Source organism: Anolis sagrei, chromosome 3 (assembly GCF_037176765.1).
Source record: "Anolis sagrei isolate rAnoSag1 chromosome 3, rAnoSag1.mat, whole genome shotgun sequence".
Classification (NCBI taxonomy): domain Eukaryota; kingdom Metazoa; phylum Chordata; class Lepidosauria; order Squamata; family Dactyloidae; genus Anolis; species Anolis sagrei.
The window spans coordinates 197,284,746-197,308,664 of NC_090023.1; the positions used below are offsets into that span (position 1 = coordinate 197,284,746).

The following is a 23,919-nucleotide window of genomic DNA, read 5'->3' on the forward strand; positions in this document are numbered from 1 at the left end:
TAGGAGAGACCACAGTGGTCATGTAGCTGAGTCCTCCAGGAGCAGGATTCAAAACGATCTTGACAGATTAGAGAGATGGGCCAAAACTAACAAAAAGATACTCCACTTTGGCAGGGAAAAACGAAGTGCAAAGATATAGAATGGGGGATGCCTGGCTCGAGAGCAGTACGTGTGAAAAAGATCTTGGAGTCCTCGTGGACAACAAGTTAAACATGAGCCAACAATGTGATGTGGCGGCAAAAAAAGCCAATGGGATTTTGGCCTGCATCAATAGGAGCATAGTGTCTAGATCTAGGGAAGTAATGCTACCCCTCTATTCTGCTCTGGTTAGACCACACCTGGAATATTGTGTCCAATTTCTGGGCACCACAATTCAAGAGAGATATTGACAAGCTGGAATGTGTCCAGAGGAGGGCGACTAAAATGATCAAGGGTCTGGAGAACAAGCCCTATGAGGAGCGGCTTAAGGAGCTGGGCATGTTTAGCCTGAAGAAGAGAAGGCTGAGAGGAGATATGATAGCCATGTATAAATATGTGAGAGGAAGCCACAGGGAGGAGGGAGCAAGCTTGTTTTCTGCTTCCTTGGAGACTAGGATGCGGAACAATGGCTTCAAACTACAAGAGAGGAGATTCCATCTGAACATGAGGAAGAACTTCCTGACTGTGAGAGCCGTTCAGCAGTGGAACTCTCTGCCCCGGAGTGTGGTGGAGACTCCTTCTTTGGAAGCTTTTAAACAGAGGCTGGATGGCCATCTGTCAGGGGTGATTTGAATGCAATATTCCTGCTTCTTGGCAGGGGGTTGGACTGGATGGCCCATGAGGTCTCTTCCAACTCTTTGATTCTATGATTCTATGATCCAACAGAAGGGAATTGTTGGAAATTAAAGAGAATCATTTCTGGGGTGTTAGGGGATGATTTCACTGTGCATATCATCTGCTATTTTGAGCCAGATACAGCACTGCCTAATGTTAGGCCTGGCCTGTAGACTTTCCATGGTTGCCTGTCTCTTGAGTTGGTCCCATCTCTCCCAACTGGCTTTTGAACAACCGTTATCTTTCACATTTTTGGTAGAAGGGTCATCCTAGATTGATGGGTCCTAGTCCTATCTGTCAAAGGATTTTGCATGATTACGTTTTTAAAAAATATTCTATCATCTTTTTTTTGTGGAAAGAAAAAAGATAGAAAAAAAGTGTAAAACATGGGGATTGTTGGTGATAAATGGCCCTAAAGCAGTGGTTCTCAACCTTTTTTGATCAGGAACCACTTTGACCAGGGATCACTCTCCAACATAAGTATCAAAAGGGTTAAAAATCGGTGTTTGGTCAACTTTAGATTCAGTATGGTTATTTGGGGTTCTGATTCAGAAAATTGTATTGGATAGACCACATCAGCTCTAGTTTCTGAAACAGAACATATGCCATCCAGTAGTCACCATCTGCTCGCCCAGAGAAACCCATATTTAATAAGCCTTGGCACTATAAGAAGGTTTTGCGAGACCAGTTGCTCTTGTTTCAGAGGTTTAGTAATGCGGAGGCCACTAACCATATTTTTGATCTTGTGGACCACTGCTGGTCCACAGACTACAGGTTGGGAAATACAGCCCTAAAGGGGCCCCCATATAATTGGCAGATCACTTGCATGAGAAAGCTTTATTTTAAAGTAGCCTAACCACCCTCCGTTCCAATCCAGTTTAGACTTACCATGGTCTATTCTTATTAGTATGGATGAGTACCAAAATTACACTGAGAAATGCTAAAAAATGGAAAATGCTTACCATGATCTATTCTTATTAGTATAGATGGGTACTAAAATTACACTGAGAAATGCTAAAAATGGAAAATGCTTTGTTTATCATTTCTACTGCATTTATTTATTGTAACCTTTTATTTATATACATGGCTTCTTCCCCACACCCCGAAGTTTCTATTGGCGATACCGTAACTTTAAAAAGAACTTTAGTGCCTAGAATACAGAGGTTTGGGTCCTTCTGAAATGCAGGATTAATTATTAATAGGAGTGGGAATCATGCTCTTTAGAATCTTCACAATTTGAGAGAAAAATCAATTAATTATTACTATAAATCTCTGTGATTATGCTGCAATCGTATTGCTCGGAAATTGGCCATTAACTACCAGGAAATCGCCTATCTCCTATCAGTCAGAATTCAGCAGCACCAGCAAGCCCCTATTCTTTTTATAAATTAACTATCAACGTGATACATAATTGATAACCATCTATAATAATAACAATAATCTCCATGAAATTGAGATCCTAGTAGGCAGATTTGTTACAGTCTTATCTCTCCCCCCAACACCCCCAACAGTGTTGTGTTTTTTAACTATTGATAGTTGCTTCTGAAAGCCAAACCTTTCCTAGCAAATGCTGTGTTGGAGAAATAGCTAGGATTATTAGTCTTAGGGAGTAGCTTTAATCAGGCTTTCAACATACAGCAAAAACCTGTCACAGGGATTTTTTGGGAATTTGAGTTTGTGACTTGCCCACTTCTAGGACTACCTTGAAAAAGACATTAAGCAATATTATTTCATGGGAGAATATCCACCTCTAGTCAAAAGAGGAGCCTTGACAATGGATATAATTATGATCTGTATCATTTAGTGCTCCATTAATCCATAACATTCAAACACCCATTTCCTTTAAACTGCAACTTTCCAAATGATTGAGGGCACCGTCTTTTGTGTGTGTATGAGCCTTTAAATTACTTATCAACTTAAAGTAGTTGTTCTCAACCTGTGGATCCCCAGATGTTTTGGGCTTCAACTCCTAGAAATCCTAACAGCTGGTAAACTAGCTGGGACTTCTGGGAGTTGTGGGCCAAAACACCTGGGACCCACCCATTGAGAACCACGGACTTAAAGCAACCCCATGAATTTTGTAGGGTTTTCTGAGGTAAGGAATACTCAGGGGTGGTTTTGTCAGTTCCTTCCTCTGAAATATAGCCTAAAGTACCTGATATTGATTGGCAACACCTGCTATTAGTTGGTGATCTCCCATTATATTTTATTGTGAATAAATGCTCTGTGCCCAGCACCTCCCCCCCCCCCGGGGTTGAGAAGGGTGAGGTAAAAATGCTGAAAATAAATACATAAATAAATAAACGGATAAAAAGAAAATAAACTCATTTGAAAATAGTGGAGAACCATTTTATGGATACTGTGGACTTCTAAAAAGGCCAATTAATGGTTCCTAGAGCAGATCAAACCTGAATCACTGGAAGCCAAGATGGCTAAGCCAAAACTGTCAAACCTTGGTCATATGATGAGAAGGCATGACCCAATAGAAAAACAATATTTGATGTTGTTGCTGCTTATTTGTTCAATTGCTCCCGACTCTTTGTGACCTCATGGACCAGCCCATGCCAGAGCTCCTTGTCAGCCGTCACCACCCCCAGCTCCTTCAGAGTCAAGCCAGTCACTTCAGAGTCAAGCCAGTCACCATCCATCCATCTTGCCCTTGGTCGCCCCCTCTTTCTTCTTCCTTCCATTTTCCCCAGCATCATTGTCTTCTCTAAGCTTTCCTGTCTTCTCATGATATGGCCAAAGTACTTCATCTTTGCCTCTAATATCCTTCTCTCCAATGAGCAGTGGGGCTTTTGTTCCTGGAATATGGACTGGTTGGAACTTCTCATGGTCCAAGGCATTATTTGATGTAGCAGTAGGAAAAGAGGAAGATGAAATTGAATTGACACAGTCAAGTAACCCATATCCCTGAGTCTGTAAGGTCTGAGCAGATCTGTTGATGTCTTGTAGGTTACTCATTCATAAGGCCACCATAAGTTGAAGTCAACTTGACAGCAGGTATCTACAATAAGTATCTTCTTTAGTTTGCTGTCCTTCCCTGTGTGTTTCTCAGTTGCCCCATCTTGATTCTAATCACGTGACATCCACTTTCTTGAATTCTTTATCAACAAAAATGGTTTTGATAGAAAATGATTAATAGGACACTGTAGAAACTGCAGATTCATAGGGTTAGGATTGACTGTTACATACACATAGTATTATCTTTCACATTTGATTTGACTTCCCTTTAAGTACGTAGGAGCTGTCTTTTTCCTCCAAGTAATTATGTTGATATTCAGGCTTTTTGCAAAGAAATCCACTTTGCTTTTAATTTACTTGAGAATAATGCTGATCATAGGGAGACTTTAAGAGAAGGTTGCCAGGTTGTTAGCAGGTGCAAGAGATAATGCTTCGAAAGCAGCTGACTAGGCTCTGTTTCAGCATCATAAGCTGGAACCAGCAAACTACATCAGTAAAACTGGAAGTGTCTTCAAGAACATTCACATGCTAGTCTAGTTAGAGCAGAGAATAGTACATATTGTCATTGCTATAGATATACACAGCTCCGCCGTTTTGAAAAACCCTGTATATTTCCTTGGGAGAGAGATAGGTAGAAAAACGTCTAAAGACCCGTTCAGAGAAAATATCTCTTGTAAATATTTTATAGGAATTTATCATTAGAACACCAAACAATACATTTATCTGGGTGCCCAGTTAAGTGATCTGAGCGAAACACATCAAAGACATCATTATCTAGGTCTCTTGGCCCCTACCCACCACTTTGTTATCCACCAAGTGATGAGTTCTCACTGAATCACTGGTGAGATTGTCTTACATGGTGAAAATTTAATGTGTTTTGTATACAGTTGCTTGAAATCTGATATTTACTTATTTATTTAGGTCTCTTTTTGCTTTTTCGCTTTTTCCAAGTTCATGTAATAGTAATGCCACATTTGCACACAAAAAAACCTCCAAGGAAAGAGAGGAATTTTTTTTACATGTGAGATAAAGTTATAGAATTAGGAATATATGGTGTTGCCTTGGATCCATTTATCTCACTCTTGTCTACATTGACTAGGGGCTCTTCCACACAGCCCTATATCCCAAAATATCAAGGCAGGAAATCCCACATTATCTGAGTGTGGACTCAGATAACCCAGGTCAAAGCAGATATTGTGGGATTTTCTACCTTGATATTCTGGGATATAGAACCATATGGAAGAGACCTATAAGAGCACTTCCAAGATTTCAGAAAGTAGTATTTCCTAACCATATCTGCAGGTCCCAAGCAATAAATCTGGAATCTCTCTAGTGAAAAGTGACTACAGTAAGGCCCCCATAAGTGCAGAAACCATATCAACGTTTTTACTTACCTGTGTCCAGAGGTGGGGGGGATGGTCTCTTTAGGAATTGGCTAGGTCTTCCTGGCAATTCTATGATATACTTCCCCTGGAAGTTACCATAGAGTTGTGTTGAAGGACATAACCAATTTCTTGAAAGGATACCTCTTAAGGAATCTCCAGATCTTCCAGCCGAACTCTATGTTGTGCTGAGGTAATTTAATGGTCTATGGTTCACATACCCACTACAATTACAAGGGTCTTGCTATATTATTTTTTTACTAAGCTTTTTTTTTCCGACAACAAGCCAAATTGTTTAAAATCCAATTATCACAGGGTCAGAAAGTGACGTGAAATCTTCTGAACAGGGACACAGACAGAAAAACAAATGGTACATGGATATTAACTCTTCCTTATGTTATCCAAAACTAAAAAAAAGTTTCTGTCTTGAGTTACACTTTAAAAATGTACCTGTTTTGTACATACAGGTGCATCCAAATTCAGCTTTAGAGCAAACCTACAGAACCTATCTTGTTCGTAACCTGGGGACAGGCTTTATAATGTTTTGAAGAATATCATAAACAAGGGTCTTGTTCGTTGCAAACTGTATAGCACCTATCATGCTTGTGTTATACCAGGGTGGACAGTTCTCAGGGGCTAAGGATCACTTCAACACACAAAGATCCCCTTCCCAAATATTAGGGTGAGGAATCAGTTGTGTTTTTAGGAGCCTCTAGGGGGCAGGATTAGCTTCGTGGTCAACTTAGCTGTTTGTAGGTCCAAAACTGGAGCTGACGTCTGACCACTTTTTGGAAACAATTAAGCTCCTCTGGGGAAATGGGGCGAGGTATAAATAAAGATTGTTGTTGTTGTTGATGTTGTTGTTATTCTGAGAATCCACATTCATTTTTACAAATTACGGTGAACACATATTATCAGTGTACAAACAATGTATGATCTAAGTACATACTTTACACCCATGAGCTTATGAAAGTGTGTATACAACAAAATCAGTTTCTGTCTTCCATTCTTCCTACTGTCTAGCATCATAAGGTGCCTGGGTATTGTGGAAATGGCCAGATGCTATAAAAATAATAAAGTAAGTCAAGCTCTGCCTACAGCTTGCAGTCTTACTAACTCTTCTGCAATTGTGTCTGACTTTTTAATAGATTCTGGTTTATGGTCTCTAGGGATCTGTTCAAATGCAGGAGCTCAGAGAGTGACATATAGCTTTAATAGCATTCTATCACAGACAAGTTTGGAATGAAAGGCAGCAACAAGTTCATGTTTAGGAGGAAATAAGTATTATAGCAGTTTTGTGCCTGCTATAATGTACAGCTCTTTACTAGCTTTTCCTTCTATTTAAGGCAGAGTTGGGAAAATCATGCCCATAGACGATTGTATTTATGTGAATCTAATGCACCATCAAATGTAATGCGCCCCTAGATTTTCAAAACTTTGAAACAAAACCAAAAAAATTATCCCAGGGAATGTAATGCACAGTAGCAAGAAGAGCACTATTTGCAATTTACTGATTTTGCTCCAAGTTTGAGGATGTATTCTCTAAAAGAAATTATTAGGCCTGTGTTTAATACTTCCATTGAATGGATCATGTGTATTGAGTTATTTAACTTTGAACATCATTCCTCTAATTTTTCTGGATTGCGTGGCCTTGTCATAAGGCAAAGTAGCATAGTGGTAGAGCATTTGCCTGTCATTCTGTAGACGGGAATATCAAGTCGCTGTGTATACTTTGTTTCTTAGTTTTTATTCTTGTTTAATATTGTTTTAAATGTATTTTAATCTAATGTTTTATCTTTTGTATAAAGTTGTACATAATGTTTTGTGTATTGTCGGCATTGAATTCCTCCTGTTGGAAGCCGCCCTGAGTCCCCCTTCGGGGGTTGAGAAGGATGGGGTAGAAATGTTGGAAAAAAATAAATAACCCATTCTTTTACTTACAAAAGTAAAATCCTCCCTAGATTTGTTTGTTTACGTGCTTCTTGTGTCATTCACCCTCATGATGTTTACTATTTTGATATAACCAAAAGAAGGAGAGCAGTCCCAGTAAGACTCTATCACCCCATGTAAAGAATGGCAAGCAGATACCCTACCACCACATGGCTTCACCTTTGGACAAGGTTTCTCAATCCAGATAAATTAATGGAATAGTGCTCAAAGTTTACCTGTGAGTCGTTCAGCAGAAATGCCCAACTCAGGTCTAATAGTGTCTTATGGAGAACCCTCAAATTCTGAGAGAAATCGATGAGCACCACTACATAGCCTCCCCTTTTAAGCCGAATAAAAGACCAACACAACGAGGGTACTTTAAAGTGGGTAGTACTAGCAAGGATGCACTACTGCTTGGTCAGCTGTGTTTTTCAAGTTTGCAACTGAATCTAATTCACACCATTATTTTCGCAATGTAATTTGATAAAATAAGGTGTACATTTTAAATTGTTCCATATGGAGGGAACAATTTTTTTGAGCTGTAATTGGTGAGCTATTGTTCTCTGGTACTAAAGCAGGTTTAAAAAGCCCCCAAGCATAGCAAAATGGACATGTAGGCAGAGGCGGCCCTAGGTAATTTTCAAGGGTAAGCAAACAGTATTTTGGTGCCCCCCCCCCCCCAACCAATCACTGATATATATTTTCTGTTTGTCGTAGGAGTTTTGTGTGCCATATTTGGTTCAATTCCATCATTGGTGGAGTTCAGAATGCTCTTTGATTGTAGGTGAACTATACATCCCAGTAACTACAACTCGCGTATGTCAAAGTGTATTTTCCCCCAAGAGCGCCTCAAGAGCACCCCCGGGCAAAATCAACTATACTGCAAATGCTTACTTTGCGTAATGGGTTGAGCCGCCTCTGCATGTAGGGCACTTCCTCTTTAGTGCTTATAAAAATGAACCTCGCATTAAAAAGGCCCAAAATTTTGGGAGGAATGAATTTTGCATATGCTGAGGGTTCTCTGATGAGCCAAATGACTTAGGAATCTTTGAGGTTTAAGTGTTGGATACTGTACCTTTTTTGGTGTATTTTCAAATTGCTTGAATATCAGTACTTTAAACTATTTAACCATATTTTAGTAGTATAGCTTTTTTTTATTCCTATCTGCATTTTAATCTTTCTGTGACCCGACTTGATTCCCACGTTTGGGAGGAAAGATTGAATGTAAATTGAAGGAAGAAAGGAAAAATACAAATGCATAGCTTTTTGCAGCTAAAATAAACATATGGAACTGACACAAAGATTTGTCTAAGCAGTTTCTCCTTTCATTGCAGAGTAGGGATTAGACATTTGGCATGCTGCTAACTGTCTTAGGGTCAAAAGAATTGAAGCTATTTTAGCCTGATAACATAGGTAACATCTGTACACATTTTTAATAACAGTTGAAAAAAAAACGAAGGGCCAACGATGTACAACTCTCTTTTCGTTTCAGGATTCAGAGTGACGTTATGCACTCAGACTACTGTGAATTTCCATAAGCTCTTGGAAGATTGCTTTGTCCTTTGGTTCCAAAAGTTATAAAACGCAATAGCGCAATGGCACTTGTGGACAAACATAAAGTCAAACGGCAGCGACTGGACAGAATTTGCGAAGGTAAGACTTGATGTGAACTCTGCTATATACAACATATGCCAGAAACCTCTGGAAAATTTGATAGTCATTCATTTATGTTTCTTTTATGGAAAACAAATAGAGCACAGGTGGTATCATTGAAATTCAGCACGATACAGAGTGCAGCATCCAAGTTATCATTTCGTATTTTGTAGTGTCATGGAGTTAACATAATTTTGTGTACCCTGGAAAGGGTAACCAAGAGACTGACCAAAAAAAAAAAAACTGGATCTACTTATCCATGTGTCAGCGTACGTATTGTGCCTTAACTCTTATATAAAAATGGTATCATCTCCTTCTCTGAGTAGAGTGGCGAAAGACTAGAGCATAGGTCACCCTGGGAAAACCCAACAGAATCACCAAACCCCTTTACCTTTTTTTTTTTTTTTGATGTAGTACCGCTTCCGGCATTTTGAATGCCTGGGTGGGAAAATGCTGGTGTAGCCAGAGACTGCTAGTCTCCTGAGGTGGCATTGGTGTTTCCCCTCTATGCAGAATGACCCTCAACTTATCCTCGGGTCATATCAAAATCCATAATTTTGGCTCAGAATCTGCCTTCAACTTATACATGAGGTCAACATATATTAGTATATATGTCCTTTGTGTACTAGTTACGAAAAGGTGTAAGTAGTAGTCAAGCAATGGCAACAGTCGAGAAAAACTTTGTGTCTATTCCATAAGATTTTTGTAATTAAAAAATCACTTGTGTGCCATTACATCTTGCTATATATGGTAATGTATGTTTTCTCATCTCTTATCCACAACTGTCATGGAGGAAGTGTGAGGAAAGGCTCTTTCTAGTGACATTGTAATGGTATTTAGGTAGTGGTTACATTACAGGGTATGTGGGATATTGTCAGTTTCCCACATAAGCCCTGTGTTCTGTCTAATGCCTCCATGATCTCCATGACTGTGAGATGGCTGCAATTTTTGTCAGTTTGCTTTACCTGCTCCCTTAAATAGACAACTTCCATGCTAGAAAAGAAGCCGTCTGCTTTCACTTGTGTACCAGAGTTATATTTCTGCACTTTTGAAGCCTAGATACATACATTCATTTGTTGAAATCAGATGGGATGCATGTGGTTTTCATGAAAGGGTAGAATGCACAGTTGTATTTTCGGCTTGAGTCCATTTTAAAGAATGTGTTTAAAATTTCTTCTTGGTAAGTATTTTTGCTGGTTGGATAATAAGAATTGAAAGGTTTTGTTGATAATAGGTTCATCATATAGGTTGAAAGGATATGTGCAATCTTAAGATTAATGTCTCTCAGAGATGGTATTTCTCTGTACAAAAGAGATGTAATTTTGACTGAGAAATTCAGCTATGCTTTTCACAGCTGTTATCAACTTCCAAAGTCCAGGCTGGAAAAAATGCAGTGTAAACTCTCATTAAAGTCATGAAGGATGGTAGAATATAGTCTGCCATGGATAAACATTTCTATCACAATTTCCAAGATTTTAAAAATAACATCAGCTATGAGCTAGAATCCTTTGTTGAGTTTCTGGAGCACAATGGTCTAGCACAAGCATGGGCAAGCCTAGGCCCGTACTCCTTTGGTTTTTTCCTCTGGCCCTCATCTCAGCCTGGGCCTCCACAGGCTGAGAAGACAGCCGGGGGAGAGACACATGGCTGGCGAGAGCCCTCCAGAGCTCTTGCCAGCTGCATGTTTTCTCCTCTCAGCCTGACAACCTGGTGGGTCGCCATATTCCTAGACTGAAATGAGAGCCAGGGGAGAGACACATGGCTGGCGAGAGCCCTCCAGAGCTCTTGCCAGCTGCATGTTTTCTCCTCTCAGCCTGGCGGCCTGGTGGGTCGCCATATCCCTAGACTGAAAGGAGACCCAGGGGAGAGACACATGGCTGGCTGGGGACCTCCAGAGCTCTTGCCAGCTGCATGTCTTCTCCTCTCAGCCTGGCGACACAGTGGGTCACCACTGAAAGGAGACCCAGGGGAGAGACACATGGCTGGCTGGGGCTCTCACCAGCCATATGTCTCCTTTCAGCCTGGGGAGAGAAACATGGCTGGTGCGAGCCCTCCAGAGGTCTTGCCAGATGCATGTCTCCTTCTCTTCTCAGTTTGCCAGGAGGACCCCCCCTCCCGGTGCCAACCACCCCCAGGCCAACCACACCTAGCCTCCTCCCTTGCCTGCCTTCAGCCCTGCCTGCCTGTCCTGCCCAGGTCTGCAATGCCGCCCTCACAAAAAAAGTTGCTCATGCCTGCTCTATCAGCACACTTCCACACAGTTACTCATTCTGCACCTCATAAAACCAGTTTCCAAATCCAAAAACATGGCTCCATAGCCATATAGTGGCCAGCGAAAGAGTACCAAGGTATGATGTGCTTCTCCAAGAAGGATACGCCATTTTTCTAGAGATCCAGGAGAGGGCAATGGATACCGTCTTTCTAAGTAAGAGTCTCTCTTCGGGTTACTGCACAAAGAAATATTGAATACTTTAACTCCAAAATGACACAAACTGATTTAATCCCATGTTATGAAAGAAAACTTTATTTTTGTCCCACCCTATCTCCCCAGAGGGGACTCAGGGCAGCTTACAACAAATAAAAAGGACAAACATTCTAAAAATACCAGAAGTCAAAAGGTAAACCCAGTTTACATCTACACAAGCGGCAAGCACATTCAGACAATTAAACATATTCACATGATGACAATTTCACATTTAACAGATTTTAAATTTTAGAGTTTAAAAGAATTAAATTAAAAGTTTTTTTAAAAAACCAAAACAGTATATCAATGTATTTCACCAGCAGCATTCTTACCATGGCACAGAGGCAGTCTAAGAAGTTAAGGATTTTGTTCTGTGTGTCTTGTGTTTATTTCCTTACAAAAGTGAATGTAGAATTTCTGTATGCATTGTTTGAAGAGCCATTGAAATTGAAGGCGATTGCTTTTGGCAAATGGTGATATAATATACTGTTTGAGTGGAAACTATGCACATGAATCAAGTTGGTATTGTTCAGAGGATTTTTTCATAGTTATCTTGAAGTCATGATATACTCCATCTGTGTTGTAGACATTGAGGATGTGGTTTCTTGACAAGTGCACTCCACAGAACACTTTTCCACTTTAGTTGTTTTTTTCTTTTATTGGATATTTCCAGGATAATTATTAGCATGAAAACAAAACCACTGCCAGTAGTTAATTTGTCTGTACCACAAGTCTTAGACAGTGTGTCTTACATTTATTTACTTATAAGACAAATAAAAGTAGAGTCGGGATTGAAAGTGTCAGATTTTCTAATGAGTTCATTGATATGTCTGTTTGATGGCCATCTTATAAAACTTTTACAGACAGTAGGGGAAAAATAGCAGAGTGTCATTCAGTAAGCAGTAGTATAAATCATGCCTTGTGAGTGATTAGCACCTTCTGAGATTTGCCCAGCAAGATGGTTTCCAGCTGTATGATTCCTCGAGAAATTGAACCTAGGCATGCATAATAAAATTTGAAATGTTTTAAGACTGCTTTATTATATATATTTTTAAAGCATAATTTCTTCGAAGATAAGAAAGAGTATTATGGTATTGGCTTAGAGGAGGGTGACTAAAATGATGAATGGTCTGGAGAACAAGCTCTTTAAGGAGCAGCTTAAAGAGTGGGCATGTTTAGCCTGAAGAAGAGAAGGCTGAGAGGAGACATGATAGTCATGTATAATTATGTGAAAGGAAGTCATAGAGAGGAGGGAGCAAGCTTGTTTTCTGCTGCCCTGGAGACCAGGACGCGGAACAATGCCTTCAAACTACAAGAAAGGAGGTTCCACCTGAATATTAGGAAGAACTTCCTGACTATGAGAGCTGTTCAGCAGTGGAACTCTCTGCCCCAGAGTGTGGTAGAAACTCCTTCTTTGGAGGCTTTTAAACAGAGGCTGCATGGCCATCTGTCAGGGGAGCTTTGAATGCAATTTTCATGCTTCTTGGCAGGGGGTTGGACTGGATGGCCCACAAGGTCTTTTCCAACTCTATGATTCTATGATTCTGTAGACCAGGGTTCTTCAAACTAAGGCCCAGGGGCCAGATACAGCCCTCCAAGGTCATTTACCCAGCCCTCGCTTAGGGTCAACCTAAGTCTGAAATGACCTGAAAGCACACAACAACAACAATCCTATCTCATCAGCCAAAAGCAGGCCCACACTTCCCAGTGAAATACTAATAAGTTTATATTTGTTAAATTTGTTCTTCATTTTAATTATTGTATTGTTTTAAGTGGGGTTTTTTTGCACTACAAATAAGATATGTGCAGTGTGCATAGGGATTCATGCTTTTTTCACATTATAATTCGGCCCTCCAACAGTTTGAGGAACTGTTTAAAAAGTTTGAGGATGCCTGCTGTAGACCGAAGATACCTTCATTGGAGATATGATATTGAATAAGTCCTTTTCAGCAAAAGCTGTTTCTACATGCATTTGTAAGTTGGGAGAGCGTGTTTTTCTGCAACAGGTCTTGGGCCAAGACACATGTGCACCTCAATGTCTTACAAAGATTTTTTGTGGAATATTTGTGGCAGTAGATTATTCTATGGTAGACCTATTCTCTTCCCTCCATACACTCAGACAACTTCGCCCACTGGCTTCAAAGTTTGCCATGAATTATTTAGTCATCTGCTGGGAGTAGGATAGTGGTGGTGACTGATTTCCACACACAGGCCTCCTGCCAACCATTATTGAAACCAGCATCCCTTGGGAAGCAGGGCTCCCTATAAGACCAGGGTAAATTTCAGACTCAAAGCAGAGCGAGTGTGTGGTTGGGGTGGGAGGGAATGGAGGGTCTCCTTTTTATCATGTAATGCAGAAAAAATGTAAAAGCCATTCCACCTGTCAGTTTAATTAACCCAATCAAAATTGGGTTAATCTTCTCCAGAGCAGAGTGAAGTATGCTTTCTTTGTAATCCTGAAAAAAAACTGCTGACAACTGCCAGAATTATACGGCGGGGGGGGGGGGGGGGAGAGCGAGACAGAGAGAGCTCTACCCATCAGAATGCCATAAACACACAGGTGTAGTGCTCTATCTCATCTCTAAAACAGACTTTGAACCTAACTTAAAAGGGTTCTATCAGGCAGCTTTAGATTTTTCAAAAGCCACCCTTCCAGTTTGATGTTTGCTATCAGATGTGGTTGCTAAGTGTACAAGAAACTTAGGCGGATCAGAGGACAAGGCTACTAACAGAGCATTAGATACAATTGAAGTTTAGATTATTTTGCACTGAACAATGGGTTTGACAAGTCTTTCTCTTCCATCTGAGTTCTCTGGCTAAAATATTATTTTTTCTAATCTGTAAAGGTGCAGTTTACATAAAACCAAAAAAAAAAAAAACATTTGTAGTTTGCCAACTACATTTGCAATTTTAATTATACTGAAGGGATTTGCTGCTGTCACACACCATACAACATGCTTTTGTAACTAGTATTAAAGCATTTATGGGAATAACAGATTATGTCTAAATGCAATTAATAAATACTTTAAAAATAATACTGAGAAATAATTTCCCTGGCTAAGGTTGATGTGTCTTCTATTCATTTACAGTCTTTCAGGTGGCTATTTTTGTTAGATGGCAATAAAGGCACACTTGTTGGAAAGATACAGCTTTTTAGCTCGTGTCATATATCTCGAGTTTCGAAAACTGGATGTTTAACTGCAGAGATAATACAAACAACTCTTTGTTAATTTAGTTATGACCACTTGAGTTTATTACAGAGGAATACGTGTTAATCCATCCATTTGTAATATGCATAAATATAAGGGTCCACTTGCAATGTCTATAGTTGCGATAGAATCTTCTTATGTAGGAGAAAACACTGCATGACTTACTACAAAAAATAAAATAGGCATTGCTTGTATTTGGTATAAGAACTATCCATTTAAGATTAAGTGTGCTAACTCAGTGTGTGTTTGAACATGTTACTTTTTGGACTTCATTTCTCATAATCTTTTATATTGTCTATGGGCTCTCTGAGAGTTTTAGTCCTAAAAAATAACTTTTCCAAGCTTTGTCTTAAGACCATGCCCGCACAAGAATTGGACACCCCATAAGGCCATTTATTAGTGTATCTGTGCTAAAACAAATGTGTGACAACCAATACTTGGAAAAACCTACATTATGCCATTGTGGTCTAGCCTTCTTCGCCCCTTTTCTAGTATCTGCCATATAAAAAGAATGTGTATTGGCGTATATGGGAAGGTGTTGCTCAAGATGATGCATGGAGACAGAAGAGTCCTTTAATTTATTGTCAGTGTATTGCAAATATTGGGGGCAGGCCTATAGCCAGGATTTTGATTTGGGGGGGCTGGCTGAGTTTGATTGGGGGGGGCTGAGTTTGATTGGGGGGGGCTGAGTCTGAGTGAAAGAGGGTATACCCTAGCAAACTTTTTGTATCATTGCCCCATGCATATGGGACATATTGAGCATGGTGATCAGATCATTATATGAATAAACATAACAGTCTAAATAATGTACCAGTAAGCCGTTTTCGCAGACCACCATGAGAATTTCGGGGAGGGGGGGGGCTGAAGCCCCCAAAGCCCCCCCCCCCGGCTACATGCCTGATTGGAGGCAAGCATCAGAGAATAAAGAAACTTGTGCCAAAATGTCTGCAAAAGGCAATGTGCACTGTGTCAACTATACCAAATTTATGTAGAACACTTACATCATTTTTCTCCCACATTATGAAATATACAATATTATAATAATATAAAATAATCAAGTTATTATATCCAAGTATTATTTATTTACAGTATTTATATTCCGCCCTTCTCACGCCGAAGGGGACTCAGGGCGGATCACAGAACACATATAAGGCAAACATTCAATGCCATTATAGACTGACAACTCTACACAGAGGTATATATCAGCTTTCCCATATTTGGCATCTTGGAGGATTGGGCTTAGATCCGGCCATGGGGGGAGTTGCTGTTGCTCCATCATTCCTGCCGAAGAGCTTTGTTTGTATCGCCTTTGATTGAATCGCCTCATTTTTCTGGCATTTCCATATGGGTGCCTGAAATACCTCCCTGCTTTAAGTGCTACCTCTTTATCTACTTGCATTTGCTTTCGAACTGCTAGGTAGGCAGAAGCTGGAATAAAGATTAGGAGCTCACCCTGACCCAGGCTTCAAGCTGCCAACCTTCTGACTGGCAAGATTTATTGTAGCCGGTGGTTAACCTGCTGTGCTAAAGCCCATCCATGTTATATCAGTTTCCAGAAATTAAAGAAGGAGTAGCCTAGCCTTCCATCCTATGGTGGCACTACTTTGGGATATTGAACTATTGCCTCTGCTTGTGCCACAGCAACTGAGACTCAGAACTCTATCACTCCGCTGACGATCTGCCTCCTCTGTACAATTAGCCCACCCACTGATATTGACAAGCAAAACCCATCAATAACTTGGAACCCTACAACCTTCCCATCATCTTTCTTGTATGGTGGGTCCATTCCTCTCCCACTCTTCTCACTCTACTTTTCTATGCCCAAGCTGCCTGTTTTGTGACTATCTGATATTTTACAACTATATCTGCATATTTTTTGTTAGCCATTGTTGCAACTGCAAAATTGCTATATATATATATATATATATATATATATATATATATATTTAAAATATAGAGCAGTGGTGGTGCATGAAGACGGGTTTATGAGACTATACAGAAGTATGATTGTGGGACCATTCATTGTTGATTCAACACATTGATTGATTTAACTCCTGCCCTGTTTACCTGTCCGAACGTATTCTCCCCTATGAATCATCTAGATTGTTAAGATCGTCTGGAGGGGCCCTGCTCTCAGTCCCACCGGCCTCACAGGTGCGTCTGGTGGGGACGAGGGACAGGGCCTTCTTGGTGGTGGCCCCTTGGCTCTGGAACTCTCTCCCACTGGAGATCAGAACTGCCTCTTCCATCTTGACGTTCAGAAAACAGGTGAAAACTTGGCTATGGAGATTGGCTTTCGACGAGTGAGTCAATATTCTGTTATATGGATGGACGATGATGAATGACGAACAACAAATTTACTGTGACGACTGACCATTGTAATTATGTGATTGCATTTTGCTATTTTAACGTTTTAGTGTAATATGTAATATGATGTTTTTAATGACTGTTTTTGATATTACTGTTGGAAACCGGCCCGAGTCCCTCGACAGAGGAGAGAAGACCGGTATACAAAATAAATAAATTGTGTGATTAAAGAGAGATGTGATATTGAAGGTGTTCATACAATATCCGCTATCTATGATAGTGTGATCGCCATGGAATAACAACTTTATTACAAATCATTGCCTGCAATCATTGCTGTAGCTCTTCTACCCCTGGATGTTTAATAGAAGCAAATCTAGCCAGGAAGCAGAAGTACTAAAGCATAGGAGGTGACTCCAGCATAGCCTTTGCAAATAAAGTAAAAACTAGCATTGATAGCATATATGTCTCTATAGATACATTAAAATCAAAGACAAATGATATCTTATATATAGCCAATGTTATTGTTAACAGAGTTCAAGTGAATGCTGCTGTTCTGTGTATGTACTTAGTCATTTATGGTCCTTCTCTAGTGAATGTTCCCCTCTGGCTTAAGTGGACTCTGCTTGACTTACAAATGAGGTGCTGCTTAGGTTCCAAATTAGACAGATGTGGAATTGTTTCTATCCTACTGAGGAATGTAATTCTGTTCTCCAAGCTGTGCACATGTTACTCCCTTGTCTTACATCAACGAAAGTTGGAGCACAGGGGAATCTTATTTGACAAGATTTAGAATGTGAGGCAGACCTGAAACAAGCTGTGCAGATAAACATCTTGTACATTGCATTTAGTGAAGTGTAAAACAAGTGAATGAAGCCCCAACAGCTCACTGAGCATTACCAACTTTGCTCAGGAATTTGTTAGGAGCAAAAATGAAGGAGTATTGTATTTGCGTCCTGTATTTGTGTATTCCTGCATGGCAAGAAGTTGGACCGGATGGTCCTTGTGATTTCTTCAAACTCTACGAATCTAGGCTTCTATAAGAGAGACTGGGATTTCCTTTGATGACCACTATGGGATTGGAACTCACATTATTACTTGCAAAAGGCCATTCTGTGTTGTAGAGTGGGAAGAATCAAATGTATCAGCACTGAAAACCTTAGAAGAAACATCTCAGGTGTAGGAGTGCTATAGCAATATTTTAGCATATTCTGTTTCATATACGGTAATTACTAGGCATGGATAGAGTTGCTCAGATAACTCGTTGCTCATAATAATTTCATTTAAATTACCTTTTTGAAGTGATATCGAAGCTTTTTAAAAAACCGGAAGTCCCTTTGCCCTTCCTAAGCTTTTTCCGCCATTTTTGTTACGACTCAGGAAGTGAGTTGGAAATGATTCAGCTTTTTCCCGCTTCTTGTCTGCGGCCTTGGCTCAAGCCAGAGAAGCCAGTTTAAACCAGGGAAGGAAGGAATTTCCTGACTTTGGCTCAAGCCAGAGAAGCCAGTTTTAAAGCCAGAGAAACCAGTTTTAAACCAGAGAAGGAAGAAATTTCCTCCGCTTTCTTTTCCCTGTTTCTGGGCCCTGGCCTCGGCTCCAGCCAGAGAAGCCAGTTTTAAACCAGAGAAGGAAGGAATTTCCTCCACTTGCTTTTCCCTGCGTCTGGAGTAAAACAGCTACTTTCAAAGTAAAGGCCACCCAATGAAACAGGAAATAACACTTTCAAACCATTAATGAAAAGATTCGGAAGTCTCAAAAGTTTCAAAAATTTAGATTTTTTTTCTGTGAAAATCGGAATTGACTTTTGAATTGAACCAGCCGAAACGAGTTTTGAACCCTTTTTTTTTTTGGATCAACCAAGCCTAGTAATTACACTAACAAATAATTTAAGTCCAACAGCCTCTGGATATATATGTTGCACTTAATCTGCAATGCTGTTATTCTGCTGCTAGCTGTAAAAGGGAAAATAATTTGTTTCAAATATATGTTGGGACTAGAAATAGTTAAATTTCAAACCACAGGACAGATTTGAAGGGGTTTTTTTTCCTAATCATGTTATTGCTTTCAATTCATTTTGTGTACAAAAATGCATTTTAGCAATCAATAGAGCCAGTGTCTAATCTACTTAACAAAAAAATGAAAGTTGGTACTCTGAGGTTGTGTGCCTTTGATTAGTTTTGTGGAGTGCAAAGAGCTTATTACCAGTGCAGCAGACCTGATCTTTTGTCAAAAACTCAGTAATGTACAAATAGAATGAAGGGAGTAGTCTTAGTACAAGAGGAAACGTGTATTTGCTTCTTTCAAAATAAAGAACAAGCCATACACTTCAGTACTATAAAATAATGCATGCTATCCAGAGAACACTGATGTATTTTTTTAATGAGATGTTCTTGACATGGGTATGGTAAGCCTTGCATTTCTTTTCTTCTTTTAAAAGCCTACAGTGACACTTATGGAAATGCATGGTATAATAAGCACTTGTTTTTTCATGTGCCAAAAGTTTACAAGTTCTAAAATCTTTCAAAGGAGGGGATACATGGTGGAAGCGTTCTAGTAGATGATCACAGATGTGTACAGCCATCTTTCCACATTTGTGGTTTTGACTTTGATGGATTTGATCATTCATGGAGTCTCTCGAGGAATCTCTAGGTCCTCCAGTGTGATTATGGTCACCTTGCTCCAGTCATACAGCAGGGACCAAAGAATTTCTAGAGAGAATGCCTGTGTACGAATCTCTAGGTCCTCCAATTCAATTATGTGGCCCGCTTCCTGTGTAAATCAGCCATTGTGTAATGATGGAAGATTTAGAAATCCCTAGAGTTGTGCTAAAAAATAGCGTTTTAGTTAATTGTTTTTCACTTTCACGGGGGTCCTGTGCCCCTAACGCCAGAGGTTGTGGAACGATGATTGTAAACACCACACTGTATACAACATGTATGAGCAACTGTGAAACCAATTTCTCCAGTAACTTAGTCCCATATACTTGGGCTGAATCCTAAAGCAATGAGAGAAATTCTGCTTAATATTTCTTTTGAAAAGATATGCCGCATGACCTCTAGAAGCTTTGAGTTTCTTCAATCTATTTTTTATATTAACTATTATCAGAGGAAGAAAGAATAATACTTGGAGTTACTTAGAGTCCAGATATAAAACTAGGAGGAAATTAATTACTATCTTTACGCATTAGTGTAAACTTGGAACTTGCCTTTCTTATGTGACAATATCTGCTCCACCAAAAAAGACAGGTCATATTACTGTACTAATTTTCATTACGTTTTACTAGAAAGAAGTGTCCCCTAGTGCATCTTACCACAAATACTTGCAAATGTCATTTTAGTAATTGAGTAGCGCCACCAAAGACAAGCCCTTAGATTGAGATATTAAGCTTTTCAATAAAAGATAGTAATGAAAAATTATTCTAATTTATACATGCGGGTCAGGGATCAATATTCTAAGAATTATTAATAAACCGAATTTTGCAAGCCTAATCTAAACTGTGGGTTAGCTAAATCCAGGCTTTTATCATAGAGTTGTTTCCAGATTTCCTTTGCTATCAGAATGAGCTTTGAACTGAAGATCCAATAATCGGTGTTTGAAATTCTGAAAGAATTATTTTCAAAGAACCCTGAGAATATTTCCTTATGGATATTGAAGAGAGTTGAAGGCTATATATTTCATTTTGGAATCTAAGCTTGTTTATTCTTGAATGGCCAGACTATTTTTCATTTCTGCTTTAACACTGTTCCAAATTAAGATTTTGGTTTGTATCCTGTATCTCTTGGCCACCTCTTCCCCATGTATAAGACCTAGATTTCAGTCTGTATTCCCTATATTTTAATTGTTCATATGTATTAATTGTTCTGAATAAAGAACTCAGAATGTAAGAGTTATTTCTGAGTCCCTTTGGGGAGAGAGGGCAGATTATAAATAACGTATTATTATTATTATTATTATTATTATTATTATTCCTTCACCTTTCAGTCCAGTTTCATAGTGATGTTTGTCTATATGTTCATGGGGTACCTAAACAGTAAACTGAGAGAATATTTTTCCCATTCCTCTTGCAGAAGAACTAAAAGGCACTAAAATGTTGAACCATTATCCAGACACAAAAGCTAGCAGCATAGCCTATCACTGCGAGGTGAATATGGAAGACATTAAACAAACAATATTGTATGTATTTAGTGGAATCGGAATGTATATAGTATTAAGAAGAGGCAAAGGGGAAGAAAAGTTGTAAATTTATGATGTTTTTAAAGTAGTGGTTAGTGTTTTTCCTACACTGACCATATGAGTTTTAAGTTAGATGATACAAAATACTGTATTCCTGGACATCTTTATGAGATCTTCTCTCAAGAGGGAGGAGACACAGACTTGTTTTTATGTGGATTTCAATTTTATATGATCAATGGAGAGTTCAGTAAAAACAAAAAAACCCTTTTAAAGACACCTTCTGATCTTAAAGATTAACAACATCCATATATCAAAAAAGTATCCAAATAATTGTGGCCATTTCTATGTAGTTGTACAAAGTATATTGGGTAGCGTATTTGTTTTAGTGTGATTCTCCTCTTTTGTAATATAACAATGATTCCCATATAAATGTAGACATGGGGAAAAGACCTCTGACGCTAGTGTAATACAACAAAGTAAGACCAAAGTAAGATGCTGCCTAGATGAAGAAATTGCTCAACAGTGTTTAACACCAGAAAGTCTATGATGAGAGAAAGGGTACAGATTGAATCTGAAATACTTGGGCCAAAAGCAGTTTGGATTTGTAAACAACTGTATTTGTGTATACATACAGAAAAAGATATCTTGGTGATAGGACCCAAATCTAGATTTGAAATTTATTTATGTTTCATAATCACCAGGAAGGTAATTACACAATATTTTAAAATAATTTTGAACATGAAAAAGTTTGTATACATTGACAGCCAATGGCGTCGACCTCAAAAATGTAGAAGAATACATCTACCTTGAAAGGTTGTAAACATCAAATAATGAACTAAAGCCAGAGTTGAACCGATGCAGGAAAGCAGGATGTGCCGTTTGCAATTCTGTTTAAGCCGCTACAGACTCAATTGGAAGTACATTTCTACGAGCTCAATTGATTGACTTGAATGTTCTAGCTGCCCTATGCTGTGGTGCAGAGACATGGACAATGACGAAGGCTCTCTCACACATGCCTGCCTTGAATGCCTCTTTGAACACAGAGAGAACACGGACTGCACAATGAGGATGTTCAAAAAATATCAAATGTGAAAGATCCTCTACGCCAGGTTGCCCAACTCAAACATTGCTTTGCAGGCCACGTGATGCACAGAACAGATGGGTGCTGGAGCAATGCCAGGGCTACATAGTACCCGAGAGGATGGATGGGACTTCTTGGTTGTCCTCCCACTTGATGGTCTGATTCATTCCATAAGGCATATAATGTGAGAGTCGAACATGGTCATACAATGGTATAATGGTCAACTCATGCTCAAAATAGATACGAATGGGGTCGATTAGAGAAAATGTTATTTGCATGAAAGCTGAGAAACGGATCCTCTAAGTGACTAAGAAGTGCATACATTGAACCATCAGAAAGCAAAGATGTCGCTATCTCATCTACTAATACTTGGAATCATTTGGATTTCGGATAAGAGATGCTCAATTTATAATTATATCAAAATTAGGCAATAATTTTAATGGAGCTGGGCCACCTTCTCTGTATTTTAGATCAATCTGTGGAGCCAAAGTCATAGAATTTGCAATCAGTTTTTGGTCATAATACCAGAATGTAGAATCCCTCGACTCAGCCTTCATATAGGGCCACTTCCATGATCCCATATGAACAAAATAGATAAACCAATATCCAAAAATAACCTATATGTTTAATTATGTGATTAAGAGTCTAAATCCTCATCATTCTTTATCCTCCAACTAATAGGAAAATACCATGGTGCAAAATGGAGAATTAGGAAGAGGTAAGTGAAGTTCCACAGGCATACTCAGCCTGTTTGTATAAGCCCTAAGGAGTTGTTTTGCTTCTAGTCTTAATAAAATGACATGAAACAACAAAGAAGATCAGAGAATGGTTGGTGAGGCAGGAACAAAATAATGGAGGTCATTCTCCTTTTTGAAGCTGGGTAAGTGCTCCTGTGCCGGAGCAGTGCAGCTGCACAAAGAGAGCTTTTAAAACCATTTTGAAAAGAAGATTAAAAGTTCAGAAAATGGGATGGAGGAATTTATCTCTGGTCAGCATTCTATGTAGTGGACAATCCTCAATAGGATATAAAAACTACAGCTCAGATGCAGAACTAGCAATTCATCTGAATTGTGCTCTGATTCATGAGCTAGCATCCTATAGACCTAAGTTTGGTCTCGTCCAACTGGATTTTCTGTTAGTTCCAAATCAGATTTTTAAAAATATAAGCATAATCTTGTCAAGGAAAATTTTAAGTATGTTGTGTCTGTATATAAAATTCTGAGTACAAATCCTCTTCATCACACACTGTCTCCTGCAGTTAAAAAAAGAAAGAGGGATTACCAAGACATCCCATCTGTATTTGGGTCAGAAATATAGCCCAGAGGTATTTGTATGATAGATGCATTAGACTGCATTAGTGACTTAGCTATCATAATAGCACAATATGCCATCATGTGATGGCTGGGCTTCAAACACTTTAATATGGATAAGCCCTAAAAATGTCAATAACAACAACAACAACAACAAAAGGCTACCATTCTTCTGCTGGTTTTGCTCCTTAAAGTCTCAAATGTAAACTTCGCATAAGTGCCTGTATTGATTCAAAGAAGTAAAACATTATAGAACTCATAGTATGTGCTATAGTTTTCTTCCCTTTTAATAAATGTGACAAGGTATATAATAAATGTGTTGATTGAATATTTCTACTGACTCTTCTGATAGTTTAGCTTTTGCCACGTTTTCTTTTGTTTGTGATGGGGGGGGGGAAGTATTTGATACAATATTTTAGAATGTTAACCAAATGCAAAAATTGCTAATAGGTTTACAAAACATGGCAAAAGCTAATAGGTTTACAAAGGCTGAGTACTTCTTTCTAAGGGTTTTCACCTCTTTTTTTACATGAATGTACAATTTACATTGGCACCAAGAGAATATAAAATAGAAGACTTTTGTGTACATTGTGTTTATGTGCACATGCATTGATCTGTATGCATGTCTTTATAGATG

At 39.0% G+C, this 23,919-nt stretch overlaps 1 protein-coding gene across 3 annotated transcripts in view; it reads left to right on the plus strand.

The window, feature by feature from the left end:
* CTBP2 (C-terminal binding protein 2) overlaps positions 1-23,919 on the plus strand; it is a 288,894-nt gene that overhangs the window by 162,857 nt on the left and 102,118 nt on the right. For 2 of the 3 annotated variants that reach the window (XM_060768611.2, XM_060768613.2), the window contains exon 2: positions 8,581-8,741. The exons of the other annotated variant lie outside the window; for it this stretch is intronic. In XM_060768611.2, coding sequence (XP_060624594.1) covers positions 8,684-8,741 — 58 coding nt within the window. In that variant the 5' untranslated portion in view covers positions 8,581-8,683. The remainder of the gene's footprint in view (positions 1-8,580; positions 8,742-23,919) is intronic. 3 annotated transcript variants of the gene reach the window in all.